Source organism: Lacerta agilis, chromosome 3 (genome assembly GCF_009819535.1).
Source record: "Lacerta agilis isolate rLacAgi1 chromosome 3, rLacAgi1.pri, whole genome shotgun sequence".
Lineage (NCBI taxonomy): Eukaryota > Metazoa > Chordata > Lepidosauria > Squamata > Lacertidae > Lacerta > Lacerta agilis.
In genome coordinates, this window is record NC_046314.1 from 76,247,283 (window position 1) to 76,263,968 (window position 16,686).

A 16,686-nucleotide genomic window follows, 5' to 3' on the forward strand; every position below is an offset into this window, starting at 1 on the left:
ATTCTGATTGTTGCAAACGTTTTGCCAGCACAGCACAATACAGTACTATCTATTCACTTTGCCTTTTTCCCTGTAAAAACAGTCAAAGAATGCTCATACTCTACTTAGAACCTTGTAATGTTCTAATTTTCCCTTGCATATTAATATTGCTTCCACCCCAAAAGAGAAGTTTTGTTTGTTACCTCTTACCGACAGTTATTTCGACAGTTCTTTTCTGAAAGACCATCCTCATCTTCTCCAACAATATCCACAGCCGAAAATATCAGTGCAACGAGAATTGCAAAGCAGCAAACCAGTGCAAAAATCACAATGCATTTCTGCTGGGACTGAAAGAGATTAAAATGGAAAGAATAAAAATGCTAGGAAGTGAAGTAATAATATCACAATTGTTATAAAAGCCTTTATGTCATAAATGTAGGCACAACCATTTTATAGAATATAATTTTCTTTCAAAATGTGATTGGTTTCATCAAGGAGGTTTCACAAAACTAATAAAACACAACAAAGTAGTGTCATAAGCCTGACAGAAACATTCACATATCCCACCCCCTTTCCTATTTTTGTCTCAATGCAATTGTATTAAAATATTTTCTGCATATATTACTGGGAGTATTTTTTATTAAGCATCGCATACACTGAAGTATGATATGGAACAAAGCTTTTATTTAATAAAACTTTTCAATCACCCCAAATTTTAGGTGAAAATTGAATCACTGGCACCAAGGTTTGAGCACACAAAAGAGTACCTTGAAACTGAAAGATGAGTCCTATGATAACAAATTATGTCTATAAAAATAATTTTAAGTGTGCAAGAAGAATAAATAATAAGGTAAGATATTCCCCATGCTCACAGGGAGGTGACAAAAAAATCATTCTCATGCCAACCTCTCTTATGGGAGTATCACACTGGATAATGTGGTTGTCACACAGCAAACTCCATTGCTTGTTCAAAAATACACCAACAGAGTTCAAGGTCAATTTTACATAAAGTACAGTGAGAAGTGTATACTTCTTTCCATAAAGAAAAAGAAGGAAAAACAGGGGCTACCAATAATTATCAACTCAATCCAGCTGGATCAGGCATAACTGCAGACATGAACTGGATGTGCATCCAAGTGCATATCCATATGAAAAATTGAGGGTAGGTACATCACTGTTGACAGTGGGACACACACACACACACACACACACACACACACAAACTCAGCCCATTTAAAGATTATTTGCATAATCCTGCAACAAGTTCATGCAATTCAAAAAAAATTGTTAAAAACGAGCTATCATGAATTAACAACAGAAGCTCAAACACAATATTTTAATATATCAGAGGCAAATAGAGGCCATAAAAATCAATGAAATTTTGTACTTTATTTTTACAGATGAATTCACCCACTGTACAGAGGTATTATGTATTACACTTGAAACGGGGTCAGTGTTATGTTCTTGTTAAAGAGAGACAAAAACATGCTCCTCCAACTTCCTGACTGAATTACTACATCTGAGAATTAAATAATGTAGAAATCAAAATGGATACCATAGCCCAGAATAATTATTGCAGATATCCACTTTAGCTACCTCTTATTCCTTTAGAAGGCACTATCCCAGGCATAGGCAACCTTCGGCTCTCCAGATGTTTTGGCCTACAACTCCCATGATCCCTAGCTAACAGGACCAGTGGTCAGGGATGATGGGAATTGTAGTCTGAAACATCTGGAGAGCCGAAGGTTGCTGACCCCTGCACTATCCTGATACAAGGAAACTAGCACTGGTGCTGCAATAGAGTGTTTATAGCAAGACAATTAAAGTAACTAACAGTCGAGCTCAGACGTTTCCCATCTATATATCCTCAGAGTGGAGACCTCTTCCTTCATATACAGGTGAAACTCGAAAAATTAGAATATCGTGGAAAAGTCCATTTATGTAAGCAATTGTTTTCATTAGCTGCTGGAGTTTAATATACGAGATAGACTCATGACATGCAAAGCGAGATATGTCAAGCCTTTGTTTGTTATAATTGTGATGATTATGGCGTACAGCTGATGAGAAACCCAAAGTTGAAATTGTTCATTTGGGGTTCTCATCAGCTGTACGCCATAATCGTCACAATTATAACAAATAAAGGCTTGACATATCTCGCTTTGCATGTCATAAGTCTATCTCATATATTAGTTTCACCTTTTAAGTTGAATTACTGAAAGAAATGAACCTTTCCACGGTATTCTAATTTTTCGAGTTTCACCTGTAGGTGGGACACTGCCCACTATAAAGCCCCCTGCCCAAGTTATAACCAAGTTTACGTAGGACCAGAACCACCACAAAACAATGCCACCCAACCCTAACTCGGACAGCAGCTCCAGAAGGATACAATGGCACATGGTATCAAAAGCCACTGAAGAGGTCGAGGAGAATTATCGGGGACACATTTCCTCTGCTTCTCTCCCAACAGAGGTCATCATACAATGTGGGAGCTTATATAATTAACTACAAAGTTCCCCATCCAAGCACTGCCCAGATCCAAACCTGCTCAGCTTCAGCAAAATAACAGGTTCATGCACCTCTGGACTATAGCTGGGGACCTCCCTATGGCTGCACAGGTGAAGCCTTTATTAAGCAAAATATAAAACTGATTCCATGATCCTGAAAGGCAAAAGCCAATAGGAAATATATGGAAATTTGTACAAAGGTAATGACAGTCTAAACTGAACATCTACTACTACTACTAAACAAATAAACAAAAAAAGCAATTAAAAGTTGGATATGTTCAGTTGTAGATTCATGCAAGCTTTCTTTCCCAATTAGTTCCCACCAATATGTATTTATATTCTAGCCCTGTGAGTGATTTGTCATGTATTAAGTTAACAGGACAGCTTATATTTGAACGTACTGGGGTCATGGTTCGGGATTGAGGGATATCATTGTTTCTCGGGATAATCTTTCATGGAAATTACTGGGATTTAAAAGTTTCTCCTTTTTTTGCAGATTTTGTGTAGTACCAAAAACATGGAAAAAAGAAACAACTGAAGAAGAACAAAAAATTCAAACACTATAAATACATTTTTTATGATTACAAATAAACTAGATGTTATAATTTCTTAAGAACATAAGGGCAAGCCTCAAACACCACATCCATAACTGTTAGAGAGAGAAATTGAGCACTGAGAGATAGAGGAAACTTGTGTGATGCTGCTTAAAGCTGCGTGCTGGAAAAATACTAACAGAAACCCACAAATTAAAAATACGTAAATTTTAAAGACAGACTACAGTATTTTGCTATTGGTAAGTCCAATTTATTATTTATAAACCCTTGTGGTCATCTGACCATTATTGCATCCTCCTGATAAATATTTATCTTCTTCCATCTTTTCATATCAGCACAAAGCAGAAATGTCCTTCTAAGGATACTTGCTGATGAGATTACAAGAATTATTTTAATTGCACATCTACCATCTGAAAAAATTACTGACTTGTATGGCAGATGGGCACCATAAAAAGTATCTGCTTCTGATTTAAAAAAAAAATCATTTCAGCATCAAACATGCTAATTGCACTTTTTCAAAGCAATAAATGAGACATCTGGAAATAGTTGCACATTGTTTGCATTAAAGTCAATGGATGGTTCTTGCAGAGAAGTTGGTAAAATGTGGGCTGGACAAAGGAATTGAGGGAATGCTCATCAAATCTGCAGATGACACCAAACTAGGAGGGGTAGCAAATGCAACTGAAGACAGAAACAGGATTCAAGATGTCCTTAACAGATGGGGGAACTGGACCCAAACTAATAAAATGAATTTCAACAGGGACAAATGTAAGGTTAGGCAAGAATAACCAGATTCACAAATATAAGATGGGGGACACCTGGATTACCTGTAGGACATGTAAAAAGGATCTAGGGATCTTAGCAGACCACAGGCTTAACATGAGTCAACAGTGTGATGCAGCAGCAAAAAAAGCTAATGCTATTTTCAGCTGCATCAACAGAAGTATAATGTCCATGTCAAGGGAAGTAATAGTACCACTCTGTGCTGCCTTGGTCAGACCACACCTGCAATACTGTGGCCAGTTCTGGGTGCCACAATTTAAGAAGGATGTTGGCAAACTGGAACATGGGCAAAGGAGGCTGACCAAGATGGTAAAGGGTCTGGAAACCAAGCCTTATGATGAACTGTTGAAGGAGCTGGGTATGTTTACACTGGAAAAGAGGAGACTGAGAAGAGGTGTGATAGCATCATGCATGTTTTCTCTTGCTCCAGAAGGGAGGACCCGAACCAATGGATTAAAGTTACAAGAAAGGAGATTTTTACTAAATATCAGGAAGAACTTTCTGACAGTAAGAGCTGTTTAACAGTAGAAAAGACTCTTTAGGGAGGTTGTGGACTCTCCTTCCTTGGAGGTTTTTAAGCAGAGGTTAGATGGCTATCTGTCATGGGTGCTTTAGTCGAGATTCCTGCATTGCAGGTGGTTGGACAAGATGATTCTCGAGGTCCCTTCCAACTTTACAATTCTATGGTTCTATGAAAAACAATATAAAGAAACAGCAACAGAAATCAGCACAACAAACTTATAATCATGCTCATAAATAAGGGATAGTGAACTTGTGGCCCTCCATTTATTGTTAGACTACAATCAACCATAACTATTGGCTGGAGTGATGCGAGTTGTAGTCCAAAACATCTGGAGGCCATAGATTCTCCAGGAGTCACGCAGGAATTTAACAGGCTCTGACCCAGACTCTCAATAGTGATGGGAGAGGAATACAGAGCCGAGCCTTCAAAGATGACTTAAGTGGGAAGGCAGGGTCATAAAGGAGACAGCAGTCCTTTGTATTATTTTCAGTGTGCTAGACTGTATGTTGGGAGATATATAATGTTATTTTTTTATGCCCCTGTAAAGGATCACAGTAAGTCATTAAATTACTCTTTTTGAAAAATAAAGGTGATCTACAGAAAATGCAGACATTCCATTAGCTTACAAAAAGGCAGTCTGTGCAGTTGCCATAAATAGTATTGCAGTTAGTCTCATTCCACTTTGCATCCATTAGCAATCTTTTAACCTTTAATCTCCCGTCTATTTCCACTTTATTTTAAGAACATTAACTGGCATACCAAGCATGACCAGTGTTCCTTTTAGCTACGTATCTTCTCCTAAAGTGACCAATACCATTTGCTTTAAATGGCTTCTTAAAAGATATCATAAAGTAGCTAGAGTAATTTATTTAAAATATTTCTGCATAGCAAGGACACAGATCAATATTAGGGGGCCTAAAATGTAATATTTGCACATTATATAAGATCCCAATTTGAACCTTGTAATCCCTGTTTAAGGGAAAACCAGTACTGCTCTTAACCTTGCTACTGATCAGGGTTGAAACCTGGCGGATGGAAACTTGGTCTGGATGCAATATAAGGGATCTCTACAGAGTTTGTTAAGTATGCAGACATCATACTGCCAAATTGAACATGAATGCTTCTAAATACAATCCCAGTGACAGTCTGAATGTATGCTCTTTAGTGGAAATCTTTATACCAAACAGCTGCTTAAAAACGGTGTCAACATTTTCTTATTCTGGCATCTGCTCTTCAGTAGACAAGCACATTACTCAACTCAATGCAACTATATTAGCCATACTATATTAGCCTTATCTAGAATGGAGGCTGAGCACAAAAATTATCTTAAAACTCAGTAACAGATTCTTGCCAACCATCTAGAACTCAGTGTGAGATCAGCTTGGTACAAACTCACTGGTGGATCCAATCTGATACACCCACCATTCCTTTTGCACCATGATGAACTTGCTGCTGCCTCTCCCCTCCCCTTCTCCATCATGACATGCAGCAGTGACACAGACAACCAGAGGTCAGGTGAGTGCCTCCATCACACCATCCACAACTGCCTTTGTGTTTCCCCATTCACTATAAAAAAAATCTTATTGGTTCCCCGCCTCTTGGCCAAAGTGGGTGAAATTTACAGAAACAGGATCCCCTTCAGGGTATATGAAGTCTGCCAAAACTGAAGACAAATACGCCCAGTGGCTATTTTTGTGGCGAGAGTAAAAGGGATTCACTGTCCTCCATGATCCCTTATGGGAGAGTGGAATTTGTCTCTTTCTTAACTTAAAAAGAGATGGCAGAATGGTGTTTATTCTTGCTTGCACAGTGTTTTTTTTTTATAAAAAAAAATTGGCAACTTCACACCAAACTTCATTTCTGGGGTTGTTTGTTAGCATGCTAGACCCTAGGTGCACCTCTATATATTACTATTTCTATAATAAATTGTAGGGTTGAGGGTGTAGAATTTAGTGCTGCACTAAACTGCTTTTGAAGTGCTACCAGAGTTTAGTTAAGATAAATTTATCACCTAACACTTCAAGCAGGGCACTGATATAAAACTAAAATTAGATCAGCACTCGGGCAACTATCAACTTAGGTCTTCACTATTTGCAGCATGAAGGAGGCACTACTTTCCAATACACTATTGAAACAATATGGCCATTGTTTATAGCTGGTAGTTAAAACAGTGTGTATGTATGAGAATAGCAGTGCTGGATGGGCCTAAAAATCTCATCCAGCAACCTACAGTAACAAACCAAATGCATATGGAAAGCCCACAAACACGTTAGGGCAATAGGCTTCTCCTGTTGTTACCTAGTAACTAGTATTCAAAGACTCTTAAACAGAGGTTGGGTGGCTAGCTGTCATGGATGCTTTAGCTGAAATTCCTGCATTGCAGGGGGTTGGACTAAAGGACCCTTGAAACCTGTTGATGTCAGGATATTACATGCCGAGCTGCAAAAGCTGCAGCAGCGAGGCCAGCATGACTATGTGTCTGTTTTTATCCTGTGAGAAAGCCACTAGTCCTAACTGCTTTCTCACACATGTGCTGTTATTGTACTGTACTTTTCTTTTGTTTCTGGCTCGAGAGATGCCGGACACGCTAATGCACAGCTCTGACTTACTGAGCTGGCAAGCAGAGACATACTCTGCATCTTATCTACAATAAAGTAGTTTTAGCCTTAATGGCTTGTGTGTGTTGTTCTTCACGCTGGGGAACAATCGCATATGAATGTGCCCCTGGACTCAAGTAGCCAGGAGTGCTTCATCCCTACCTGGGGGTCAGTCTCACAACTTGCCCCCGCGGGACGTTTGCTAACAGTTCCAACTCTACAATTCTATGATTCTGTGACCTACTGTTCTGAACCCGGAAGCTGCATATAGCCATCGTGACTAGCATCCACTGATATTCACCCATGACTAAATAAAGTACAATATCTTGAAGTAGGTTATGTGTTGCTTGTTTTCAGATGAACTAGTATCATTGTTAAAAATGACTATAAACCCTGTATCTGAATTATATTGTGGATTATGATATGATAAGTTCTTATATTTTTAATATAGAGGAAGCTTGTTAATTTGTCATTTTAATTGTTTTGTTGTATTTTTCATATAAATTGCCTTGGAAATTTGATTGAAGGGTTGGGTCGAGGGTAAATAAAAGTAAAATAAAGCTAGTTCTGTTTCTCTCTCACACAACACTGGGATACCTTCCTTTCAGGCTTTAGAATTAACATACTCTATACAACTATTCTGAGCATGTGGCCTTGAGATTACTGTACTCAATGCTTTTATCTGCCTTAGATCTTGTTCTTCCCTAAGCTCTGTTGTTGTTTTTTCTTGCCCACCAAGAACAAGAGTTAAGAGGATCCCCTCTCAGGCTATGCGTTGGTTACCATAGCAACTCCCTATATTCTCAGTCTTCAGAATACTACAGTACAAGTTTGGTTCCTATAACAACATTATAAAGGCAAAAAAAAAAAAAAAAGAATCTGAATCTCAGGTAACTTGAGACTGAAGTAACAAGTGCTACAGGAGAACTGGTATTTGGAGAAATGCCACTTTGAGGAACAGAGTTTCAAAACAAAAAAGAAACATCTTTCCAGAACAGCAGTGTAGAAAAGCTCCTGGAGTGTTTTAGGCCAGAATATTTTATCTGTCTGGTAGCAATAGCTCCCTTTACCTTTATATCAACATGGAATGTGTGTACAAAGTGGGCTGCACAATAAGAGAGAGGAAGAGACATGGAAACGGCAGTGATCTGTGTGCAAGAGAGAGTTGACAAAAGGAGGAAGGGGAAAGTGAGTGAAGGTGAACATGAGAATGCAAAAGGGGGGTTACAAAAAAGAGGGAGTAGGAGGCATGGGGTTGGGTTTGAAGATGAAAGCAGGAGCATAGACAGACCTGAAGAAGAGGAAGTGATAGTGGCTTTATAACTGGGCAGAAGGTGAAAAGGGTGCAACGGTTGGGCAGAGAAAGATGCAGGAAGTTACCATGGGGGTGGTTTGTGTGCAAGGTGGAGGTTGCACAAAAAGATGGGGGGAGAATGGACATAGTCATGAAAGGGAAAACAGGAGTGCAAAGTTGTGCTGCAAAAATGAGCTCTGTAGCTGCATGGGGTAGGAAGGGGAAGTTCTAAGGGGTTAATATGTGGTTAATGACAGGGAGTTGGTGAGCAGAGAGAATGGGGATGCAGCCCCTAGTTATTTTATATTTTGACAGAAACAGCATTCAAGTATTATTTAGTGCCATAGTATTTGATATGACAAATCTTTCCAAAAACCGCACAACGAATGCTATCTTGAATGTTGCCCATGCCCTACACTTTCCATCACTTGACATAGGCTGCAATCCTATACATGTCTATTCAGAAGTATAGGATTCTGGTGTGTTGGGTATGAACGTTTGTGTATCTTTGGACAAGTATCCATCAAAATAGATATTAATTCAAAGAAGAAGTAAGCTTCATTGAGTTCAATGAGGCTTACTCTCAGGTAAGTGTTATAGGCTTGCAGCCCTGAGGTCACAGTTCACTTTAGCTTACCAGTAGCTTAAAAATGATTTGGCTTCAACTTTATGCTCAACAGTTAATTTTAACATGATTTGTTGATCTTAGCACAACGCTTAGTACAATGACCAAGTACAATATTTTGGGGAAAGCACTACTGTAAAACAGTCTAGTCCCACTGTGTTAAGGTCTACTATGCAAGTAGAAAATTTAAATCCTTCAAGAAAGATAGGATTCTTAAAACATTCAAAGTTGGCTTTATTCACATCCAGTAAACAGTCAGAAGAGCTTAGCTTCTGCCAAAACAACATGTTGGCATTCCAACAGCCTTTTTATTATCTGTTTCCCTTCTTCTACTACATCCACTCTTAAATCCAGCCATACCTTGACAAATGCCAGCTAATTTATTGGGCACTGCATTTCTGGAATCTATTGAAACCAGACCTGGAATTATGTGCATATGTACCTGCACACATGCACTTGCATCAGAGGCAAAAAAATCTTTAAGATATTTATTTTATCTGGTGGTTTGCATGATACATCCTGCCCATTTAAAAAACATGCCACATACCTGTATTTTCTTCTTTCATTTAAATGACAAAGAGCATAATATATTGTCAGCTGCCCAATAAGCCCGTTAGTGCTTTCTGCTAAATGTCCATGCTTTGTATTTCTTCTGCCTTGGCGCTCTTATTATGTCATTATCATCTTATTATATTCAAATAAATTATTAAAATAAGGGGTTAAATTTTCATACGGCAGACTGCCTTCACTGCATATTTAATGAAGAAATTCCTATTCCAGTTAGGGTGGATCCAAAAGCTTACAATGAAGGCGATGCAATTTTCTTTCTCCTGCCCCTAGTAATTATTTTACACCAAAGAGTCTAAAGATTTGTTTTGAAAGAAAACAGGCAAGCATTTCTTGCAGTGTGGAAGATACTTTTACTGCTATGGTTTTTGTTTTGTTTTTTGGTGTGTGTGTGTGTATTTTTGCCAATTTTAAAAATGTTTACACACCCAAAGCTGCATTTGTCTACTTACTGGAATACTACACTTTATGGTTTAACATATTACAAATGGCAAAAATACAGAATTCATCCACTCAAAGTCATATGCAAGGTAGCAAAATCAATAGATGCCATTAAGCCACGAGAAATAAATCTACAGTACACCAGCGCTGTTCTTGGAACTCTTGTTTTATTTACATCTGAATCTACCAAATTATACCTGACTATGTTACTGAGAACACCTACACACCTGCTCTTCTGAATCAAGATTCCTTTTAAACAGCAATCTTCTCATTAGAAAGCCTTTTGTTAAACTGTATATTATCAGTGCCAGAGATATTTGTCACCAACTTGCCTTCCCCCTCCAACAGCATATTGATAGTGATACTGTTAGCCACTTGCAGCTTGGTTTAAATAACTGCACTCTGCTGTTTTCACTAGCAAGTTCTATGCATCATATCCCTGTCTAGCTTGTAATATTTTTTCTTAGGCTGCTAAAAACCAAATCGCTTCTTACCATTCTGATCCAGTAGAGTCGAGCAGTGCTAAAGGAACTGTGGCTGTAGTGCTGCTTAGAGGAGCCAGCGGAGGCTTTAGAGGAACAGAGTGTTTTATGTGTGGAAAACGCATCACCACCTATTATATTTCAGTCATTCAAATGCTAGCCTTGATGTTTTGGAAATCATCAGCCAATCCAGGCAAGGAAAAGGGAGGGCTTGGAATGTTCATATAGCATAGTTTTGTGCAGTTGGAAGAGGAAGAAGATACATCTTATTTGCATTTTTATTCACTGTCTGTAGAAAATGACTCCCTATTCTTTATTCAAAAGCAATTCACACATAGTTTTTAAGCTTCTTCAGTGGGTTGATTGAAAATACCGGTATGTATTATGCAGAATGGCACCGTGCCAGATTACACAAAGGTTTGCCATGCTACCCAAATCCTGACTTGCAGTGCTCAGTGAATCCAAACTTGGTATTCTCCTAAATCCCCAGTGCCTCTAACTAAGCCAGAAAATGTGTTGGCAATCAAAATGTGTATCCACATGCTACCAATTGGTTATTATCTTTTTCTTGCACTATGCTTCTTTTTAAAATAAAATAAAAAAAATTCACCTAACAAATGCAAGCAATTAGATGATTCAGAAACTCAGGGGAATAAAAAACGACTCTGTATACCAAATAACTTATGGATATAATTATCTGCTTTTGCTATGAGACAGTGTACTAACTGGTCAAAAGCCAAATGGCTTTGTGACAAACCATGTTTCTTCTTGGGAAATCTCAGAGTCAGTTGGGTGGCTGACATTGTCTGCTCTGATGCAAGAGAAGGCTGGGTGGAAAACAATAACCTTATGCTACAAGGAAGTATAAAGAATGAATTGTTCTTTAAAAAAATATGAACAGAAAAAAGAAGCAGGCAGACTTTTGCCCTTTAAACACAACCATGCCCAATGTACAACAGGCAGCAGGATTGTGATCACTCTACATGGGCCCTCTGCACTTGGGCTCAGCTATGTAGGATGTAACATAACAGTGTGATGTCTACATACATAAAGCCTAACATATATATCTCAAAGCATACAGCCCATATTAGGGTAAGGATAGTAAGTTATCAAACCTTGGGGCTCCAACTGCAGAGACATCACTACACATTAAATTCAGTGCACATGGGTGTGACAGGCACAGATTTGCACAAGTGGGCAATGTCTTCTGCTATTTCATATAAGTGCACCCCAATGAGCTAAAAGGGCTATATTTTCAAAATAGCCAAACCAAGGCACTAAACCTCAGAGGAGTCATAGAAAAATAAGCTCATAGTCAAGCATTCTATATTTTTCAATGAAACCCAAATGTTTGAACTTCTTATTGTCACATATTCATTATGTGAAGCTTATGCAAGCTGTTTGGACTGGAGCAATTACGGAACTGGATTGCTGTCCACACCTTGATGTAATATTTTCTAGTGGAGGCTGGTCCATTAGAGGAACCAGGGTCCAGCTGCTCAGCCCTGCTTGGACTCTTCCCCTATCCCACCAATCCTGTCAATTGAGGCTAGAAGGGTCGAATAAGCAAACTGAGGTTCAAGATCCTGGCTGAAGGAAGACATTGGCTTGGGGAAGTCTATTGCTCTTTTGGATCCTCTGATTAGAGCTTTAAAAGCCTACATAGAAGGAAGTTGGAAACTTTGATCCCAGGCACGCTTGCACCTTGTTTTAAAGACCAAGCACATGTGAGTGGAGACCCAGGGGGGCAGGTTTGAAAGTTTGCCACTCCATTTAAAAGGCAATGTAAAAGCTGAGTAAGGATTACATTGGACACAGGGCGTGTGTTATGTACTGAGTTGAAAAGGATCCAAACTGCAGCAGTCTGATTGGTCCCAGAACAATAGGATTGAGATTGCAGCAGTCTGATTGGTCCCAGAACAATAGGATTGAGATTGCAGCTGTCTGATTGGTCCGCAGGAGCCACCCAATCCGGCTCCAGGTGGAAGTGAATCCACACTCCGATTGGCATACAGGAGTATCCCGGAATTAGCCAATCACGTGGGGCCCATTGTGTAAATAGTGTATATAAAGCAAACGTTTTGGGGGAACTGCATTCCTCACTACTATGAGCTGAATAAAGAGCATGAAATTCACACTGGACTCCGAGTATATTTCAGCGTGGGTGGCTTTAAAACAGGATTAGACATATTCATGGAAGATAAGGATATCAATGGTTGCTAGTCATGGTGGAGCAAGTCTTCAACCTCCACTGTCAGAGACAGGATGCCTCTGAACACCAATTGCTGGGAAGTGCAGGTAGGCAGAGTGCTGTTGCCCCCAGATCCTGTTTGCAGGCTTCCCATGGGCATCTGGCTGAGCACTGAGAAGAGGATACTGGCCTGGATGGGACCAGAGATTCTTCTTATGTTCTTAAGAGGGCATAAAAGTGAAGGAGCTGGGGGCAGGGGCAGGGGCAGCCTGGTTCATTTTGCTGCTGCCCCACACCCCACCCCCGCTGAGAGAGAAACTGACAGAAGGGATTTCCTTCCAAAACAACGTAAAACAGTTTTCAGTTAAGTGCTAATTATTTGTACAACTGCAAAGCTTAAGTGTCCACAGTATCTTTGCAAGGGAAGAGGACAGGAAGAAAGCCAGAACAACTTCGCTATGACTTGGGGACCTATTTACACCTCTGGAATCTTTTTGGCTTCCAAGAAGAGCCACCATGTCCAGTGTCCACCAGCTGCCACTGGGACCCAGACTCTGAGCTTACTTTTTTTTTAAAGTAAGTTTCTAGCCCTCAAGGCCAGCTCAGAACTTCATGGCCACCATAACAACCATGGCTTGCCTCTAACATCAATGGTATACAACTAGCATAAAAATAAAGCATTTTGTACCCCAGCCTTGTCTTTCTTGCTCTGGCCCTGCCAGAAAGGCAGGAAACCCCACAGCACTGCCTGAGAGGATTTCCAGGAAACAGGAGTAGCATCTCCTACAACAATACCAGCAAGGAAAATTCAGAAGTGAGCAAGCTGGTGCTTTTGCACAGAAACAGGAAGCAAGCTCAGCTCTCATGTGCTGTGGCCATGCATGTCTGCTGTCACATATCCCAGTTTGATGGTGGCTGGCCTCCACATAAGGAAACTGTGACGCTCCCATTTTAAAATGCAGTTGCTACTCTGGGTCCTAACAGGGAGGAGCCAAGCAGCCAAGTGAGTGAGTGAGCGAGCAGGTAATCATCACATTCTAGAGTCAGGAGGCTGAATCACCACACGGTCTTCATGGTCTTCCTGTTGCTGGGTTCCCAGGGCTTGCCTGGACAGATGTGCTCAGCATGTGGGCAGCAAGGAGCTGATGTGGCAGCGGCATCTTCCCTGCCCATGTAATAAGATCAATAGGAAAGCTCTCCTGGTCATCCTGTTGATGTCAAGCACATTTTGTGGTGACCCAGGTTTTTTCAGTGGTGTTGTCTTAGCTATGGAACTCCCTTCCCTAAGTTATGCCTAGCCCTGTAATTGTTTATTTTTTGTTGCCAGCTGAAAACCCATTTATTCACCTGGACTTTTGTGGGAGTCAAATAGGATATGCTGTGAGTTACGAAATGGCGCTGCTGACTGTTGTGTATAGATATTTTTTGATGCATATTAATAATAGAATCTTAGAATAGTAGAGTTGGAAGAGACCACAAGGATCATCTAGTCCAGCCCATTGCAATGCAGGAGTCTTTTGCCCAACATGGGGCTCAAACCCACAACCCTGAGATTAAGAGCCTCCTACTCTACCACCTGAGCTATCCTTCCTTTAACGATTTGCTGTTTTATTGGAGATTGGTCTTTTTTCTGTAACATGTCATGGGATGATAGTAGGGTGCACAGTGGAAAATAAATTATAATGACGGATGAATGAATAAACAAATCAACAAACAGAATTCTCTCCATAATTATCACCTCCATTTAGAGCAGAACTGAAACTAATCTAGAACTGTAACTTTATACCATTGTTTACAAGTTACAGAACTGCATCCGAATCTTCATCAAAGCTTTGGGAGGACTTAAGCATTAGGTGAGCTCCTGTTGTTCGGTCCCAGCTCCTGCCCACCTAGCAGTTCGAAAGCACATCAAAGTGCAAGTAGATAAATAGGGACCGCTCCGGTGGGAAGGTAAACGGCGTTTCCGTGCGCTGCTCTGGTTCGCCAGAAAGCGGCTTTGTCATGCTGGCCACATGACCCGGAAGCTGTCTGCGGACAAACGCCGGCTCCCTTGGCCTATAGAGCGAGATGAGCGCCGCAACCCCAGAGTCGGACACGACTGGACCTAATGGTCAGGGGTCCCTTTACCTTTACCTTTTTAAGCATTAGGTACTGTGCTGTTTTGTTGACCCCACCATTACATTCATGTGCATTTCTTCTGGGGCCATTCACAGCCATAATGGGAGACTCTTACTTTTTGTCCAGGGCAGCATTGGAATAAATGAAAGTGCCCTTGCCTTTATTAAGCAACTGGGCAGGATCTTGAATAATTTCATCATTGATAACAAAGCTGTTCTTACTACTAAAGACAAGTGGGTGTTAGTGCAAATCCTAAAAGTATCGTGTTAATGCCACATCCAGTTTGATTCTCAGTTGAAGATTCTAATTAAATTTTATGGAAAGAGATATGTCCTGCTATATGAAACTGAAGGTTTTGTCTGTCTAAAAAGATAGACAAAAGCTTTCCCTGCAGAATCAAATAAATCCCTGGAAAGCAGAAGCCAGGGGACTCTACATACTCCTAGTTTAGGAAGTATAAACAGGCCTCTCTTCCAAGGCTTAATTGAAGTGGTTGGGAGCTCTGGTGCAGTTCCCAAAACAGGGTCTTTCCCAAAAAAGAAATTCATGAAATAAGGTATTCTGGGCATGTTCAGTTTCATATTTTAAACTCACTTCCCATTGTTTTTGCTCACCTCCTAACTTCGGTCAGTCACCAACTCGCAGACTAACCCACCTCATATCTGTTGTATTTGTCATGTTACAAAGATGCATGAGAGCAGGAACAGCTGTTGGAGTCTAACTGCCATAACTGCCATTCTAGTCTGTAGGTGTCATTCAGTGAGTTACTTACCTTGACTGTGGTGACTAGTTTCTTTCAGAGTTTGTGCCTGTATAGAGAAGAGCCTGTATTCTATATGTGATCTATTTTTAAGAAGAAGTTTATTTTAAGCTTAATAAAAGTTTTTATTTGTTTCAATGAAAACTCTGCTTAAATAATTCCTGCTGCACGTCAGTATTGGCATCTGTCTGTCTTGTGAGACAATAGAATGTGCTTCCAAGGGTGAAGTCAAACCGTTTTGGCTGCATCATCATCATCATCATCATCATCATCTTCTCATAACTGCTGCCTCCCATGTTGTTTTTGCTGTGTTAGCAGCACTGAAGTGACCTCTCTGGGGTGCAAGCCTGGAATGCTCAGATTATAAGGCCCTACTCATGGCCTCACTGTTGTAGTCCAATGGAAAGCATAGCAGTACTGTTGGCACCAGTATGGCTGCAAGAGTTGCCTGAAGAAGGTGTACAAGACACCATCCATCCATCTTAGGGACTCCACTTCAGATTTGTGTAGGGTTTACCCCTTAGCCTTGACTTCTCCCAAAGATGTTCCACAAGGCACCATCCTCGGGATTTACTCCTAAAGGGTTTCTCACGAATGAGTATAGTCACAAGGCTGTGGAGATTTAGGATCAGAGCTTTCCTTCTCCTAGATGGGCTACCTTCCCAGATTGATGAGCCCCATGTGCCCCTCATTTCCCTCTACAGCATGTGCAATAACTGCCTTCTTGACTGTTGGACCCACTATTATTGGTCTTGTCTGCTCAGTCTGCCAGAGCCTGCCTTTGCATGCAGGAAGTCCCTAACTCACTGAGGCTTTGAGACCCATTGGCTACCCTCATCTGATATGGCTGGCCAGTAAAAGCCATTTCCAGCTGTATGGACACTTTCACATGCTGACAGCTTCTAGGAACCACAGGGACAGCTGAGTGCAGGGTGAGGAACAAAGGTGGACAAACTACCTGAGTAGGAGGAGAACATGCCCCTCCCCAGAGGTACTTCCCTCCCCCAATACCACGTACACCACACATGACTCTTGTGAATATATAGGAGGTATAAGATGGCTACAAAATGGATCTTATTGCTTGTATCATAGGCATCAAATTTTGATTCCTTTTTCCCAGGCATAGGGAACCTTTGAGCCTCCAGATGCTGCTCAACTACAATTGCCATCAGCACCAGCAAGCATGGTCAATGGCCAGGGTTGATGCGATTTGTAATTAAGCAACATCTGGAGGGCAGAAGGTTCTTCTCCACACATGCTTTAACCAG

At 40.6% G+C, this 16,686-nt stretch overlaps 1 protein-coding gene across 3 annotated transcripts in view; it reads right to left on the reverse strand.

The window, feature by feature from the left end:
* PLD5 (phospholipase D family member 5) overlaps window positions 1-16,686 on the reverse strand; it is an 82,254-nt gene that overhangs the window by 40,184 nt on the left and 25,384 nt on the right. The window contains exons 1-2 of one of the 3 annotated variants that reach the window (XM_033144355.1): window positions 10,362-10,503; window positions 190-326 (exon numbers count right to left, since the gene is read on the reverse strand). In XM_033144355.1, coding sequence (XP_033000246.1) covers window positions 190-326; window positions 10,362-10,364 — 140 coding nt within the window. In that variant the 5' untranslated portion in view covers window positions 10,365-10,503. Of the gene's footprint in view, window positions 1-182; window positions 327-10,361; window positions 10,504-16,686 lie in introns of those variants that run through there. The other 2 variants (XM_033144354.1, XM_033144356.1) reach the window with 2 other exon arrangements.